The sequence below is a fragment of the Monodon monoceros genome, unplaced genomic scaffold (genome assembly GCF_005190385.1).
Source record: "Monodon monoceros isolate NGI ecotype Baffin Bay Population unplaced genomic scaffold, NGI_Narwhal_1 Super_Scaffold_9, whole genome shotgun sequence".
Classification (NCBI taxonomy): domain Eukaryota; kingdom Metazoa; phylum Chordata; class Mammalia; order Artiodactyla; family Monodontidae; genus Monodon; species Monodon monoceros.
This window is the reverse complement of record NW_021703786.1, coordinates 14,487,168-14,499,496: the sequence shown is the minus strand read 5'-3', so window position 1 is coordinate 14,499,496 and position 12,329 is coordinate 14,487,168. Positions and strand designations below refer to the sequence as shown.

At 54.8% G+C, this 12,329-nt stretch overlaps 1 protein-coding gene across 2 annotated transcripts; it reads right to left on the bottom strand.

Moving 5' to 3' along the window:
• Positions 1-1,225: 1,225 nt before the first annotated feature.
• On the bottom strand, positions 1,226-6,330 carry HOXB9 (homeobox B9). 2 transcript variants are annotated; one of them, XM_029210636.1, is made up of 3 exons: positions 5,753-6,302; positions 2,885-3,116; positions 1,226-2,032 (listed from the first exon to the last, which is right to left on the bottom strand). In XM_029210636.1, exons 1-3 carry the CDS (start codon positions 6,267-6,269, stop codon positions 2,011-2,013), a joined length of 771 nt encoding a protein of 256 aa, XP_029066469.1. In that variant the 5' UTR covers positions 6,270-6,302; the 3' UTR covers positions 1,226-2,010. The 2 variants fall into 2 exon arrangements, with proteins under 2 accessions (XP_029066469.1, XP_029066470.1); XM_029210637.1 differs by having other exon boundaries at positions 1,226-3,116; positions 5,753-6,330.
• Positions 6,331-12,329: the final 5,999 nt, after the last annotated feature.

Here is a 12,329-nt window from a genome sequence, read left to right as displayed (position 1 = left end):
CACTTTATATAACGACTGGAACCCTCCTCGGAGGATGCAGGTTGGGGCCCAGCTGTATCAGGAGCTTCGCGTTCTCCTGCCTCCTGCTGTCTCTCCGATTAGCTCATCCTTCCGTTCGCCGGAGAGGGGTAGGCAGGGCCTTTTCGCTTCCAGACTGCTTTCTCGAGGGCCAGGCTTTGTCCCTACCTCTACCCCAACCTCAGGGTCTCCGCGGACTGCAGCGCTGCTGGGTGGGCCCGGTGGGAGGCTCTGGCAGGAGGCCGGCTCCCAAGCGCCAGCCCGGCAGAAGCGGAATCCCAGCGGCTGGATGGGAACGGCCGGGCTGCCGAGAACAGCGCTCCCCATTTGAGGCTTTGGTGGGACGCCACAGTCTGAGGGGGACAGAAAGGTGCCTTGAAACCGAATTTAACTCTGGGGTCCGACTGGGAAGGGTTTTTTGTTGTTGTTTTTTTCCCCTCCTGAACCATTTCTGTTTCACACTCAACCATCCTCTCGCAGCCTGTAGGAGCTGCCTCCACTCCTACCAAACTCCACCCGCCTTACACCAAGGCTGCTACCCTGTGGCTCAAATTGGAGCCTCAAACTCCAGGTGGGGATTGAAAACCCTAAGGGGCTTACTCTTTTTGAGTGGAAGAAAGGACAGCCTGGCCTTCCAGAGGCCTCTATCTGCATCCCATCCCTCCGCTGCAGGGAATAGCAGAACGGAGTTACTGCCTTCTTCACTTGCATGATACTTTAAAGTGGCCAAAGCAAGGTGGCTTTCTCAGCCAGCTGAGAGAGGACCTGCTTCCAGGGACGGCAGGGCAGGCCTCGCCATCCTCTGGCTCTGGAGGTGGTGGGGAAGTCTCTAGTGCAACTTAAGAGGAAGATTCCCATTGTTCCCTGCAGACCCAGACCCCTCTCCAAACCACTAATCTTCCCTTTTCTCCCCCTCCAGTCTCCCAGCTCTCCTGTTGGAAGGCTCTTGCTCAGTTTAAGCAGTGGTCTTGGGAACCTTGGTCTGGACCAGCTCTCAGCTCCACTAGGAAGCCCACCCTGCAACCTCTTGGGCACAGGACTCTCTCTTTATTCCAAGCCACCCTCTTGGAACTAGCATCTCTACCTCTGGTCAGGTGAGGCGAGCCAACACAGAATGACACACAGGAAAGATTTATTTTCTAGAGTGATATATATTTTTTTCTTTGTTTTTTTTCCTTCCAAAACAAACAATCAGCTCTAAGCCCCTCGCCCTCCCCACTCCCACCCACAACCCTCCCATATAAGCAACAACTGAAAACAGGCGAGACAATCACCCCCAAAGAAATCACAAAACACAGCACAATTTCACGACTGCCACCGACAGAGCAAAAGAAGTTCTACTGGAATGTCCCCTTGCAGGGTCGGGAGAAGCAGGAGAGAGAGTCCATGAATTGAAGGGGATTGGAGAGGCGGGGTAGCAGGGGGAGGAAAGGAAGCCGAGAGTAAGCTCCGGCCTAATGCTTAGGTGCGATTTCGCCTCTTTCCTTAGCAAGCGGGACTGCTCCCCAGAAGCGTGCGCGCGCAGATCGCCATCCAGGCCCGAGTCTCAGGAGGCAAAGCCAGGCACTGGGGCTGGTCTCTGCGCTTCTGCGCTGGGGCAGCAGCTGACAAGCCCGGGGCTCCTCCTCAGGGCTCAGACTGGGCAGGACAGGAGAAAGAAGTCAAGCTCCGCGCGCCCGGGGAGCCTTCGCTCCCCCCTTTCCTCCACAGCTTGCTCTGGAGAGGAGCCCGGGAATCGATTCACAATAAATTCTCCATCGGGTTCTCCTGACTTGGCTCTTCCGCCTAAGCAGGGGTAGAGCTAGCAGAGGATGGAGGGTGGAGGGGGGTTTCTACAGGGGCGACTTGGCTCGCTGGTGCAAGGTGGATTGGCCGAACAGAGTTGATTTCAGAGCTGGGGAAGATGCGAATTCAGGGCCGGTGTTGAGCAAGAGAAGCTACAGTCTCTGTCAAGCGGGGCACAGATGAACGTGAGGACGACACTGCCAAGGCTTACGACCCACGATCTGACCTCCTTTTGTTGGAAGGAGAGGAAAACATGCAGAATTAAACATTTCCTGTAGCACAATGTGTTTATGTGGACGACCTTCATAAAACCCAAGAGACTCTCCTAAGACCACCGCTGCCTTTCCTTGTCCTTTCTAACCCACTAGCTTGGGAGCTGAATTTACCCCACTTGCCCTGGAGTCCATGCCCGGGTATAGTTAAGGATTCTGTGGGGATGGTGTTGTGATGCTGGGCCCTTTGAGCTGCAGCGCCTCATTCAGGAGTGTGTCTCTAGACTTCTTCTTGGTGTGTAATTGCATCGGGGGCAGACCCTGGACTTGCCTGATGGTCTGTGGGCTATTCTGCCAGATTTGGGGTGTGATGGTCTGCATTTAGGGTGTCGCTTCATTTGAGTGTTGACTGTGAGCGCTTCCCATTGTTACTGTGGGCTCCAGGCTTTATGCAGGTGGGCATCTGTTGGGCTGTGTGCAGTTGGAGTGTCCCTGGGTGACTTTGGGATAGGTGCAGGGGGGAAACAAGCAGGCTGGAAGTGAGGGGCTGGGGCTTCCCAGGAAAATTAAGAGGGTTGCTAGGGGCTCTACTAGGGGCACTCTTTCCTTGGGGCCCATCACCTTCTTAGGAACCAACTATATCTACCTTCTAAATCAATAAAACTCCCTCCTGAGGCCCAGGGAGAAGAGAAGGACAAGTGAGGGCAAAGGAAAGGAGCGAGGCTCTAGATGCAGAAAAGGACTTTGAAGAAAAAGACCCCCTTCCCCATTCACTTGAATACATCCCAGACAGCACAGGCTCCACAGCCATCCCTTATAAATAAGCATGAGATGGGGAAGGGGTGGGGAGGGCTGGGGGGAATCTTTACTCTTTGCCCTGTTCCTTATTCATTTTCTTCATTTTCATCCGCCGGTTCTGAAACCAGATTTTGACTTGTCTCTCACTCAGATTGAGGAGTCTGGCCACTTCGTGCCTACGGTCTCTGGTGAGGTACATATTGAACAGAAACTCCTTCTCTAGCTCCAGCGTCTGGTATTTGGTGTAGGGACAGCGCTTTTTCCGGGAAGAGCGAGCGTGCAGCCAGTTGGCGGAGAGGTTGGCTGAAAGAGAAGCAGCGATAGAATCAAAGAAAGGAAAGGGGGTGAAGGGCCCCCGTGTTCTCCTTCCACGAGGGTGCACCCCTGGTCTCCACTCCCCATCTTACATTGGAGAAAGGGGCACCTGGGCCTTCAGGTTCCCAGAAAGGATTCCAGAGATGGGCCAAGAGTTGCTATAGGCACCTCCAGGTGAGTTATTTGGTCAGGATAGAGCCAAACGTGTGCCAGGCTTCTCACCACTTCCAAAGCTTTGCCTGCCCCAGGTCCTTACTCAGTCTCTTTCTCCACTTGGGTCGGAACTGGTTAGGACTCAGGTCAGAGCCCAGCCTGGCTAAAGCCCTCTCCCCCACCAGCTCTACCAGACTAACTAGTGGTGGCTGACTGAAGGGTCCTGGCTCTAGGTCTGAGAGGTGAGAGAAGGATTGGGCTGGGGGAGAGGAGAGTGGCTTCTGCTCAGCCACAGCCAAGAGACCTCCCGGCCCTCCAGTCCAGTTTGAGTGCACCCTCCTGCCTTGATCCCAAGCTTGCATCTCTTGGCCACATGGCAGCAGCCATGTGTGTCTGTGCAGATATCTCACTGACCCCCCACACACCACAAATAGGGATTCACATTTAGAGATGCTGCAAACATCCAGCACACTCCAATTCACACGCAACCCAATTGCAACCATTTATCAACTCCAGCCTGTGGACAAGGGAGTGCTGGGGGCTCACAGGTAACTTATGGTTGCAATAGTCTCCTTTTCCACTCCTGCTCAGCTCGCAGTTTGGTTAAAGTAAGTTCAGGGAAATTGGGATGCAAGATTGGTCCAGTCCTAAGGGGGGGGGAGCCATGGATCATGTGGGGGTAACAGAAGTCCTTCAGAGCATAGCTAGCTCCAACTGACTCCATGTGGTGAGAGGGAACAGAGAAAGGGAAGGGGTGACGGAGTGGAAGTGGGGGAAAACAGAGGAAACATACATACAGGCTTCTCTTCTCCTTACCCCTGAACTCAGAAAAGTTGCCAAATAAAGGAGAGCCAATTAAAAATAACAGCCACCCTCTACTAGATTCCTTCACCCCAAATGAAAAGCACTGAATATTAAAAAAAAAAAAAATCTGGTTCATCCTACACTAAGTGCCGCGTCTTACCAATTTGCAGCTACTTCCTTAATGTGAGTGCCCGGGATGGGACCCACAGCCGCATTAAATAGGAAAGAGGAAAATAACTGTTAATTATTGATTCTAGCCAAACTGCTGCTCTGCAGTAATGGACTTTCCAGGTAGGGTTTGTGGGCCTGTTTGGGTGTGAGCAGGGAGGGTTTGGGAAGAGCCAGTGTGTTACCCAAATGCCAACTCTTGTGATTCAACCTGGCAGGTTGGAGGTGGTGGGAGCTCACAGAGACCTCAGGGAAGTTGGGCAGTTCTCTTCCCTCCAGCAGGCAAGGGCACCCCCAAAGGGCCTCTGGGCCGCTCTGCTGATGGGAAATCCGGCAGGGCAAAAGCAAAGACTAAAAAATCTGACCCTCATTCTCCAAAAAGAGTAAGGGGTGAGGACTTGTGCCCACCATCCTGAAGGTTATTGTTTGGGGGCTAAGAGCCCCGACCAATTTGCCCTTCTCAACCTTAAAAGACGAAAAATCCGCGACTCCCCTCCTGCCGCGCTTAGCGAGCAGCACATCCTGGAAATTAGTCAGACTTCGGTTCCTGGCGGGGGTGCTTTTGGAGGGGTGGGAGATGGTGAGAAACTACCTTCCGAGGATGAAGTTAGCCTCTCCGCAAGCTTCTCTCCCCCCCACCCTTCTACTCCCCAGGGTCCTTTCGGGGGATCTCTCCTCCACGCAGCCGGTCGGCCGCGAAGTTCGGAAGCGATTCCCCAACTCCCTGCGAGGCGGACAGCTCTGGCTGGGGCTAGGGAGCCCCGCGGAGAGCAGCTGGAGCCGCAGAAAAGGAAGCTGGAACCCGGGCGAGGATGCCACGGAGGGGAGGAGGCGACCGGAGGCAAGGCCCCCGGGGAGGGGCCGGCGCATCCGGGGAGGGGGCTCAGTCTCCGGGTCCCGGGCTTCCAGCGCCCCTCCCGGCGCCGGCTGCGGACCCTGAGCGGCTACTGAGCGAGATCTGCTAAAAACAATCCTCCGTCAAGCTGTTGCATCGCAAATAAAATCCTAATGAGCCCCCTCCCACTACCCCTTGGCCGGCTTTTACGGTGTGCGCGTGGCGCGGGGAGCTCTGCCAGCCGTGCGGTGCCCGGGAGCCCGGTGCGCTCCCGCCCTGGCCCGCGCGAGCTCTCGGCCTCGCTGCCTGCCTCCCCGGCCCCGCCAGCTCCTCTCCCAGCCGGCGGTGGTCGGCTTCTTCCCGGGCTTTCAGCCCAAGCCTCGGGGGCGTGGGGGAAGGGAGGCCGAGAGTGCGGCGAGCTGGTCCCTGCGCCCCGGGTCCCCCGTGGACTTGGAGGAGTGGGGGCGGCGCTCCTCCAGCGGCCTCAGTCTCCCTTTCTGGGGCACTCATCTGCCTCCCTCCATCTTCCCTCCGCCCCCGCTCGCTCTCCGGCAGTCGCCGCGGTTTCCCTTCACATTGTCCGCAGTTTATTGCTTCTCCCCTCCCCTCCCCTCCCCCTCGCCTGGCCTTCGGCCTGGGTATTTCCTCACTTTTTATAACTTACTTTGATCCGGCCTCTCTTTGTCCTCGCTTCCTTCGCAAATTTTATTGTCCCCGTAGCCGGGTCTTTGATTAGACAGGACGGCCTCCCTGCCCGCCGAAGTTTCCAAACTGTACTCGGGCGTGCCCTGCTTGAGCAGCTCCCCAGGCGCGCCCAGCAGCGGCTCCGCCTTCACCGCCGCCTGGCCCTGCACAGGAGCAGCTTCGCCGCGCGGTGCCGGCTCCAGCCAGGTGCGGAGGTACCTGCTCTCGGCCGGCGGGACGCCCTGGGGCTGGATGTAGGGGTGGTAGACGGACGGCAGGCTTCCGGACGCGTGCGGGCTCAGCGGCGCCCAGGAGGCGCCGAACACCGGCGCTTTGGGCTGGAAGCTGCACGAGGGGAACTCCAAGTGCTCCGCGTGGCCTGGCTGCCGGGGGCTCGCGTACTGGCCGGAAGGAAACTTGGCTGGAGGCGCGTCCTCACTCTCGTGACTTATGATCGAGTCGACATAATAGCTGCTAAGCGTCCCAGAAATGGACATTCTCAGACATTATCCGGGCGCTCGCAGGGGGAAGCGAAGCGCTCGCGCGCAGCGCCCAAGCAGGGAGAGGTGGCACCCGGACCGGTGTGAGGGCTTTCGGACGCGACACCCCCAGCCCCCCACCCTCCCACCCCCACCCCTGCTCAACTTCTCAGCCAACAAAGTACAGTGGAGCAGCCTGGCTCAGCGCTCCTTGCAAAATGATTGGTCAAAGTTTTTCCGACTGCCTGATAAAGCGTCAGCTCCGACATAAATCAATCCGGCGAGGGGGCTGCGCTCTCGCTGTCATCCGTCCGCACCGCATTCCATATCGAGGATGGATTGTTTTATGCTGATGCAATGTGCTATCACGTCAGGGCTCCGGCGGCCACGTAACCCTCAGCCCGAGCCGCCGGCCGCCCCCCCCTTTTGCAGGAAGGGGGGCCGTTCTCGCCATGGGGCGGCGGGGGCGGAGGAGAGGCGGAGGGAAAGCAGCGGGCTGCCTCGGGAGGGACGCTGGCTGTGGAGCCCTCCCCAGACGGGTCCGGGAGGGAGAGAGGGAGCGCAGCACAGAGGGAGGGAGCGAGCCCCAGCCTGGGGCGCAGCCAGAGAGGCCCAGGGCATAATTAAAGCAAGAGGAGGTGGTACCGTCCCCCCACAAACACACCTCCACTCCACCCCGCCGGCTCTCCTTTTCTCTGTCCCCTGACACCAGATATTTATTAAACAACAGCGCAGCAGCAAGCCACTGGAGATGAAGTAAAAGATGGGGGAGAAGTTGGGATTTTATAGGATGTTGTCTGCTTTGGAGGGGACTCTGTAACTAGTTTGGGAGGTTTGTAGGCCTGGGAGTTTCTCCTGACCCTTCAGTGGCTGAGGGAGGAGAGAAGGGAATAAAAGGGCCTGCGTGTCCAAAGATCCTGTCCTAAAATTTAGCTGTCCTGAAATTAGAACCCGCATGAGGTTAAAGGGATACAACAGCCCCTGGAAAGTTGAGCCTCTGAACGAGTTTAATACAGATAGTCAAAGCTCCTTTAAATTTCTTGGGCCTCTCTCTGGCCCTGGTCAGAGGAAAGGGGGGTGCATAGCCATTTCTCCTTTCCTCCACTGAATAACAGACCTTTAAAATTGCCCAGATGGGGGAGCCGAACAGGAGAAAGGGTTAAGGGAAATTCCCTAAGGTGTCAGCAGAGCAGAGGTGTGGGAAGGGGTCCAGAGTTATCTCCCCCTCCACCCAGTGGGGAAGGAGGTGAGTCGGGAGTTTTCGCCTCTCCTGTTCGGAAGGATTTCCAAACACGCTGTATTGGACACCAGCATAGACAGGGAGCCTGCAGGGTCAGTCTCCCACCCTCCCGCCACTTTCCCTCCTGCAGACTCTCTCGCAGGAGCTTCCAAATAGCCCGCTTTATTGATATCTCCTCTGCGGCCCTGCGCTGGGGCTCCCTTGGGGCCACCGGCTGGCTTCCTGGCCCATCTCCAGCAGTCTTTCCTCTGGCTTCTGCCCTGGGTGCCGTGGCTTCTCGTGGTGTGGGCTCTCAGGGAGATGCGGCCCCTGGACAGACCCGATCCTCTCCGGTCAGGTTTGGGGCAGGCTGGGGCCGATTTTCTCAGCGTTCTCCGACCCTGGGCCCTTATAAGATTGGCTGTCCCAGTCCTGTCGTTTTAACAAAAGCGGGACCATTCGAATTTGAGGTTTTATCTTTTTGGCCATGTACCCCTCTGCCGTGCAGAAAGCTGTGGATCACCTCCGCACACGCACACACTCCCGCCCGCTTTTCTTTCCAAATGAAGCCATCTCGTGTCATTACGTGTGAAATACGAGGGCAAAGCGCCATATTTCTTCACATTATGGCGATTTCAAAATGATTTTTTAAAGATCAATGCCGGCGCCCAGCCGGCCCCCTCCTTTTCCACTCCAGCTCTCCGAGGGCGACAGCCCAGCAGATCCGGAACCAAACAGCGTGAAGATCTGCTCTTTCCATAGGACCCAAGTGGGAAATCCGATGCAAATTCTTCTAAGTAGCGGTTGGACGCTTGGGAAAGTCGAGGGAGCTCCCCGGACTCGCCAGCGGAAAGAGCTGGGCGCCTAGAGAATGAATCACAGTTAAGGCAAAGCACCTGTTCTCGATTTGCCAGACCTATGGAGTCTGCTGTTGGCTTTACCTCTAATAAATGTATTCCTCTTCAGAAAAAAAAAAAACTCCTCTCCTGCTGTAAATAATGGTGTTATGAAGCATGGCGGGCTTGAGTATATGACTTTCTGTAGTATATAAATTAGGGCCCAAAAGGACATGTGGGCTGTGGGCAGAGTTTTTTTAATTTATGGCAAAGTCACAGCACTGGGCTGTTCTTAAGACCCAGGCTGTGCAGACGCTGGGCTCTGGCCACAGCCCTTCTGGTTCCCACTCTGGCCCTGGCTTTGCCGCTGTCTCTCTTTGCAACAGGAGAGAAGTTGAGGAGCCACTTAGTTTAGGGAAGAAGTTAGAGGAAGGAGAACATTCAGGCTCATGACTTGTGCTCTGCAAGGGTGGAGTGTCCCAGACAGACAGGGTTCAGCTTTGTGGGTTGCTGGTTGTCTGGTGAGTTGTCCCTAACCCCTGGTGGCTCCTGGGTGCACTGGGTAAGGAGGGGACCCAGGCCTCTCTTCTGAGACCAGAACGTAGTCTTTGCTCACAAACGAGCTGGAGGGTGGAAATAATTCCAAAGTGACAGGTTTTGGAGGGCTCATGTCTTCTCAGGAGAGGTGGCTCTGGAGGGAAGGGAATGAAATAGCACCCAAGCCCTGGAGTCTGTGCCCCAGCTCTCATCTCCTCCAGGTGGGGATCCAGATACAGCAAGCAAGGAGTCCCACTTCAGCCAGGCTTTCTAGAAAGCACTGCTGCCTCAAATTGAAGCTCAATTCCAGCTCAGGCAAATGACTAAAGGGTCAGCTGAGAGGAAGCCCCTTGTTTGGGTGCTCTGAGGACCACCCCCCAAAACATTCTTTTCTCTCCCAGACAATGGTACCCCACCATGACAGAGAGAAGCAAACAGAGAGAAGCGGCCCCTGGAGCCCAGCTTCTAGAGCTGCGTAATAGAGGGGTTGCTTGAGTGGGGGTCACTTTGCCCTGAGAGACCAAACTGTTCCCCACCTCCCCCCAGTCCTAAAGAGAAAGAAGGAAAACCCTCTCGAAGGCTTTTGCCATTCCCTGCACCAGCACTGCGCCTGAGCGCAGCTGGGGCCGGTAGCTGATAATTCCAGGAAGGGCAGGCAGGGAAAAGCTACAGCTCCTGGCCACAGTAGGGCCCAGAGGCCAAGAACCAAGAAGGAGGCTGAGATGGGGAAAGCAGAGGCCAGCCCCGGCCAGGACCAGCCGCTGAGTGTCTGTGGTTTAAGGTCTGCTTTTGGAAGGGCCCTTCACTATAAGAAGAGAGAGAAAATCTCAACAGAGGGAAGGAAATAAAAGCAAGGAGAAAAAAAGAAAAAGAATAAGTGGAGAAGGGGGAACGTTTTTTAATCGATAAGCTAAGCTGAGATTTATGCATGCGTACTTGAATAGATGTGTGTTTCCTGTACCTATATCTCAAATCAATAATTCTTTATGGGGAACCCAGTGTGCACATGTGCTGTGCTCTATGTTGTGTATAGAATATGTAATAAATAAATCTGTCCAACTATAATACTAAATGTGCTTGGGCATTTGTATATAAGATCTAATGGTGCATACGTGATGCGTGTATAACCCCTCTGAATGATACGGGTTTACAATTCTGCTCATATAAGATCTATGACCCAGAAGCCTGTGCGTACATTTTTATAGCCATCACACGCTTATAGAAAGGGCGAAAAACTTGAGTATTTGCGGATTTGAATTGTGGCTATAAAACACCAGCTGATTCAGAAGCTTCACTTGAAAATTGGCCTGTTGACTTGATATTCAAGGAAAATATATACCGTATCCGCAAACACATGTGACTTAAATCTGGATTCTTTTACAACTTCCTTCTAAAATATTTCTCTGGAAGGTGAAAGAAATTCCTGGCCCGGGGCAGGTCATGAAATTTTGTGACTTTTTTGTCTGACCACGATATCCTTTACTGTGTCTCTTACCCGAAACCGCAGGGACAGAGTACATCGTGGGATGCTTATTTCATGGTAGCAATGGACACAGGGATGAAGGTGCCGTTACTTGGGCACAAGCGTGTCCCACACAAGTGTGAAGCTGACCAGTGGACAGAAATGAGTTGAATGGGAAAGCTCCCAGGAAACTGTGGAGGTCATACAAGAGCACTGCTGTGTACAACGAAATTAGAGAAATCCCCATGTCTATGTCCCCAAGCACCTGGAGTTATTTCTTCTGACCCAGGATCAGAGTCCAGACCCACTGTGGGAAAGAAAGAGGTGTGGGGACACTTGCTCCAGCGGGGAAGAAATCAAGGCCCCCAGAACCGTCACCCATTACACACAACAGACTCCAAAAGGAATCACATCGAATCTGCACACATGGGTTCAATCCTTAGCGCTTCCACACACTCCAAGTGGGGATTTTAACTGTAAAGTAACGAAATCTTCTCCCAAACCTCCCTCCCAGGATGTCAGAGGTGAAAGGAAGGACGGACAGTTCAGCGGCCCAAGCAGATCTCGGGAATCTTCTTACCAGCTATCAGCCACCAGGAATATGGAATGTTGGGGGGGGGTGGCTGACTCTTTGGGAGGGGGCATCCAGGAGGCCAAACGGGGTGGGCGGCAGGCAGGGCGGAAAGGAGCTGAGCAGGTAGAAGGTTATTACGGAATTGCTTCCATAAAACCTGAGGCTGTTGTAAAACTCTGCTTTCCAAAGACTTTATTTCCTCCTTTCTCTCTAACATCCCCCTTTTTTCTTTTTACAGCACTATTCCTGGGAGGGGGTGGCAAAGGGACGCCAGTGATGGAAGACAGTCAGGCTCTGAGTGGCTGGGCAGCTTTGTGAGAGGCCAGAGGAGAAGGATGGTAGGCAGCAGGACACTCCAGACCATCTTCACCCAGACCAGAGGATAAGAAAATGTCAAGGGACAGCATTGTTGGCCTTTGCTCACCAGGACAGTGGGTTGAGGGCTGCATTTCCTCCCAGGCTGAGGGTGGGTCTCCCAAGGGCCTCGTCCACCCTAGCAGGGTCCACTTATTCAGAGACACCCTTCGCCCTCCAAGTCAGCCCAGAGCCAGAGCCCCATCCGGTCGAGCCTCTTCCCCAGGCCCCTTTCCGCCTTTCCTCTGCCTCAAGCAGGGGAAAAAGTTTGGGAACAAAAGTTAGCTTATGCTTTGGACTGTACCCCTCCTTCTGCCAGCAATTCTAGTTACTCCTTTCCTGGACAGAGAGCTAGCAGCCTGGAGAGGGCTGGGGTCACAGAGGGTATCACAGCTTTGCCCCGTCCCTCCTGCCCCTTCTCTATCTCCTGCCACTCCATCAGCCTGGGCTGAACTGTCCAACAGTCTGGGGTCCCCACTAGCCTGCAAGACGGGCCCCTCTGGGTGTCGGAGGTGGCCCTCCAGACGTGCGTATACCCATAGCCCAGCCCAAGGGTCTACAGGGGAGGCTTAGCCACTCAGTGGGGAAGGGGCCAGCTGAGGGATGGGAAAAGGGAGGACTTTTTTGGACCCACCTCTGTCCCACTAGGGGGCCCTAGAAAGGACCCTGGGGGCCTGTAGGCTGAGACTGCAAGGGATTCTGATGTTTCCCTGTCAGAATGGGACAGACTGAGCTTTCTTCAAGGACCTGAAGCTTCCTGTTGAGGTGGAGCCCTGTCTACCCTGCAAAAAGTTACAAAGACCTCAAGGACCCCCTGTGTCTCTGTTGAAATCAAGCATTTGCCAAGCTGGGGAGACTTTCTTTGGAAAGTCTGGATGTACACAGGAGCCCAAGCCGGAAGCTTGAAGCCCCAACTCAGATCCTTCTGACTCTGTAGAATAGCTCAGAAATGTGCCTTTGGAGAGTGCAATGCTCCCCATTCCCCCTTTCCCTCCCAACACACATGTAAACAAATACAGAAGTGGAAGACACCCTAGAACATCCCAGATCTCTTCTCCAGGGAACATTCTTGCTGCTCTTGGGTTAGGGACATCAA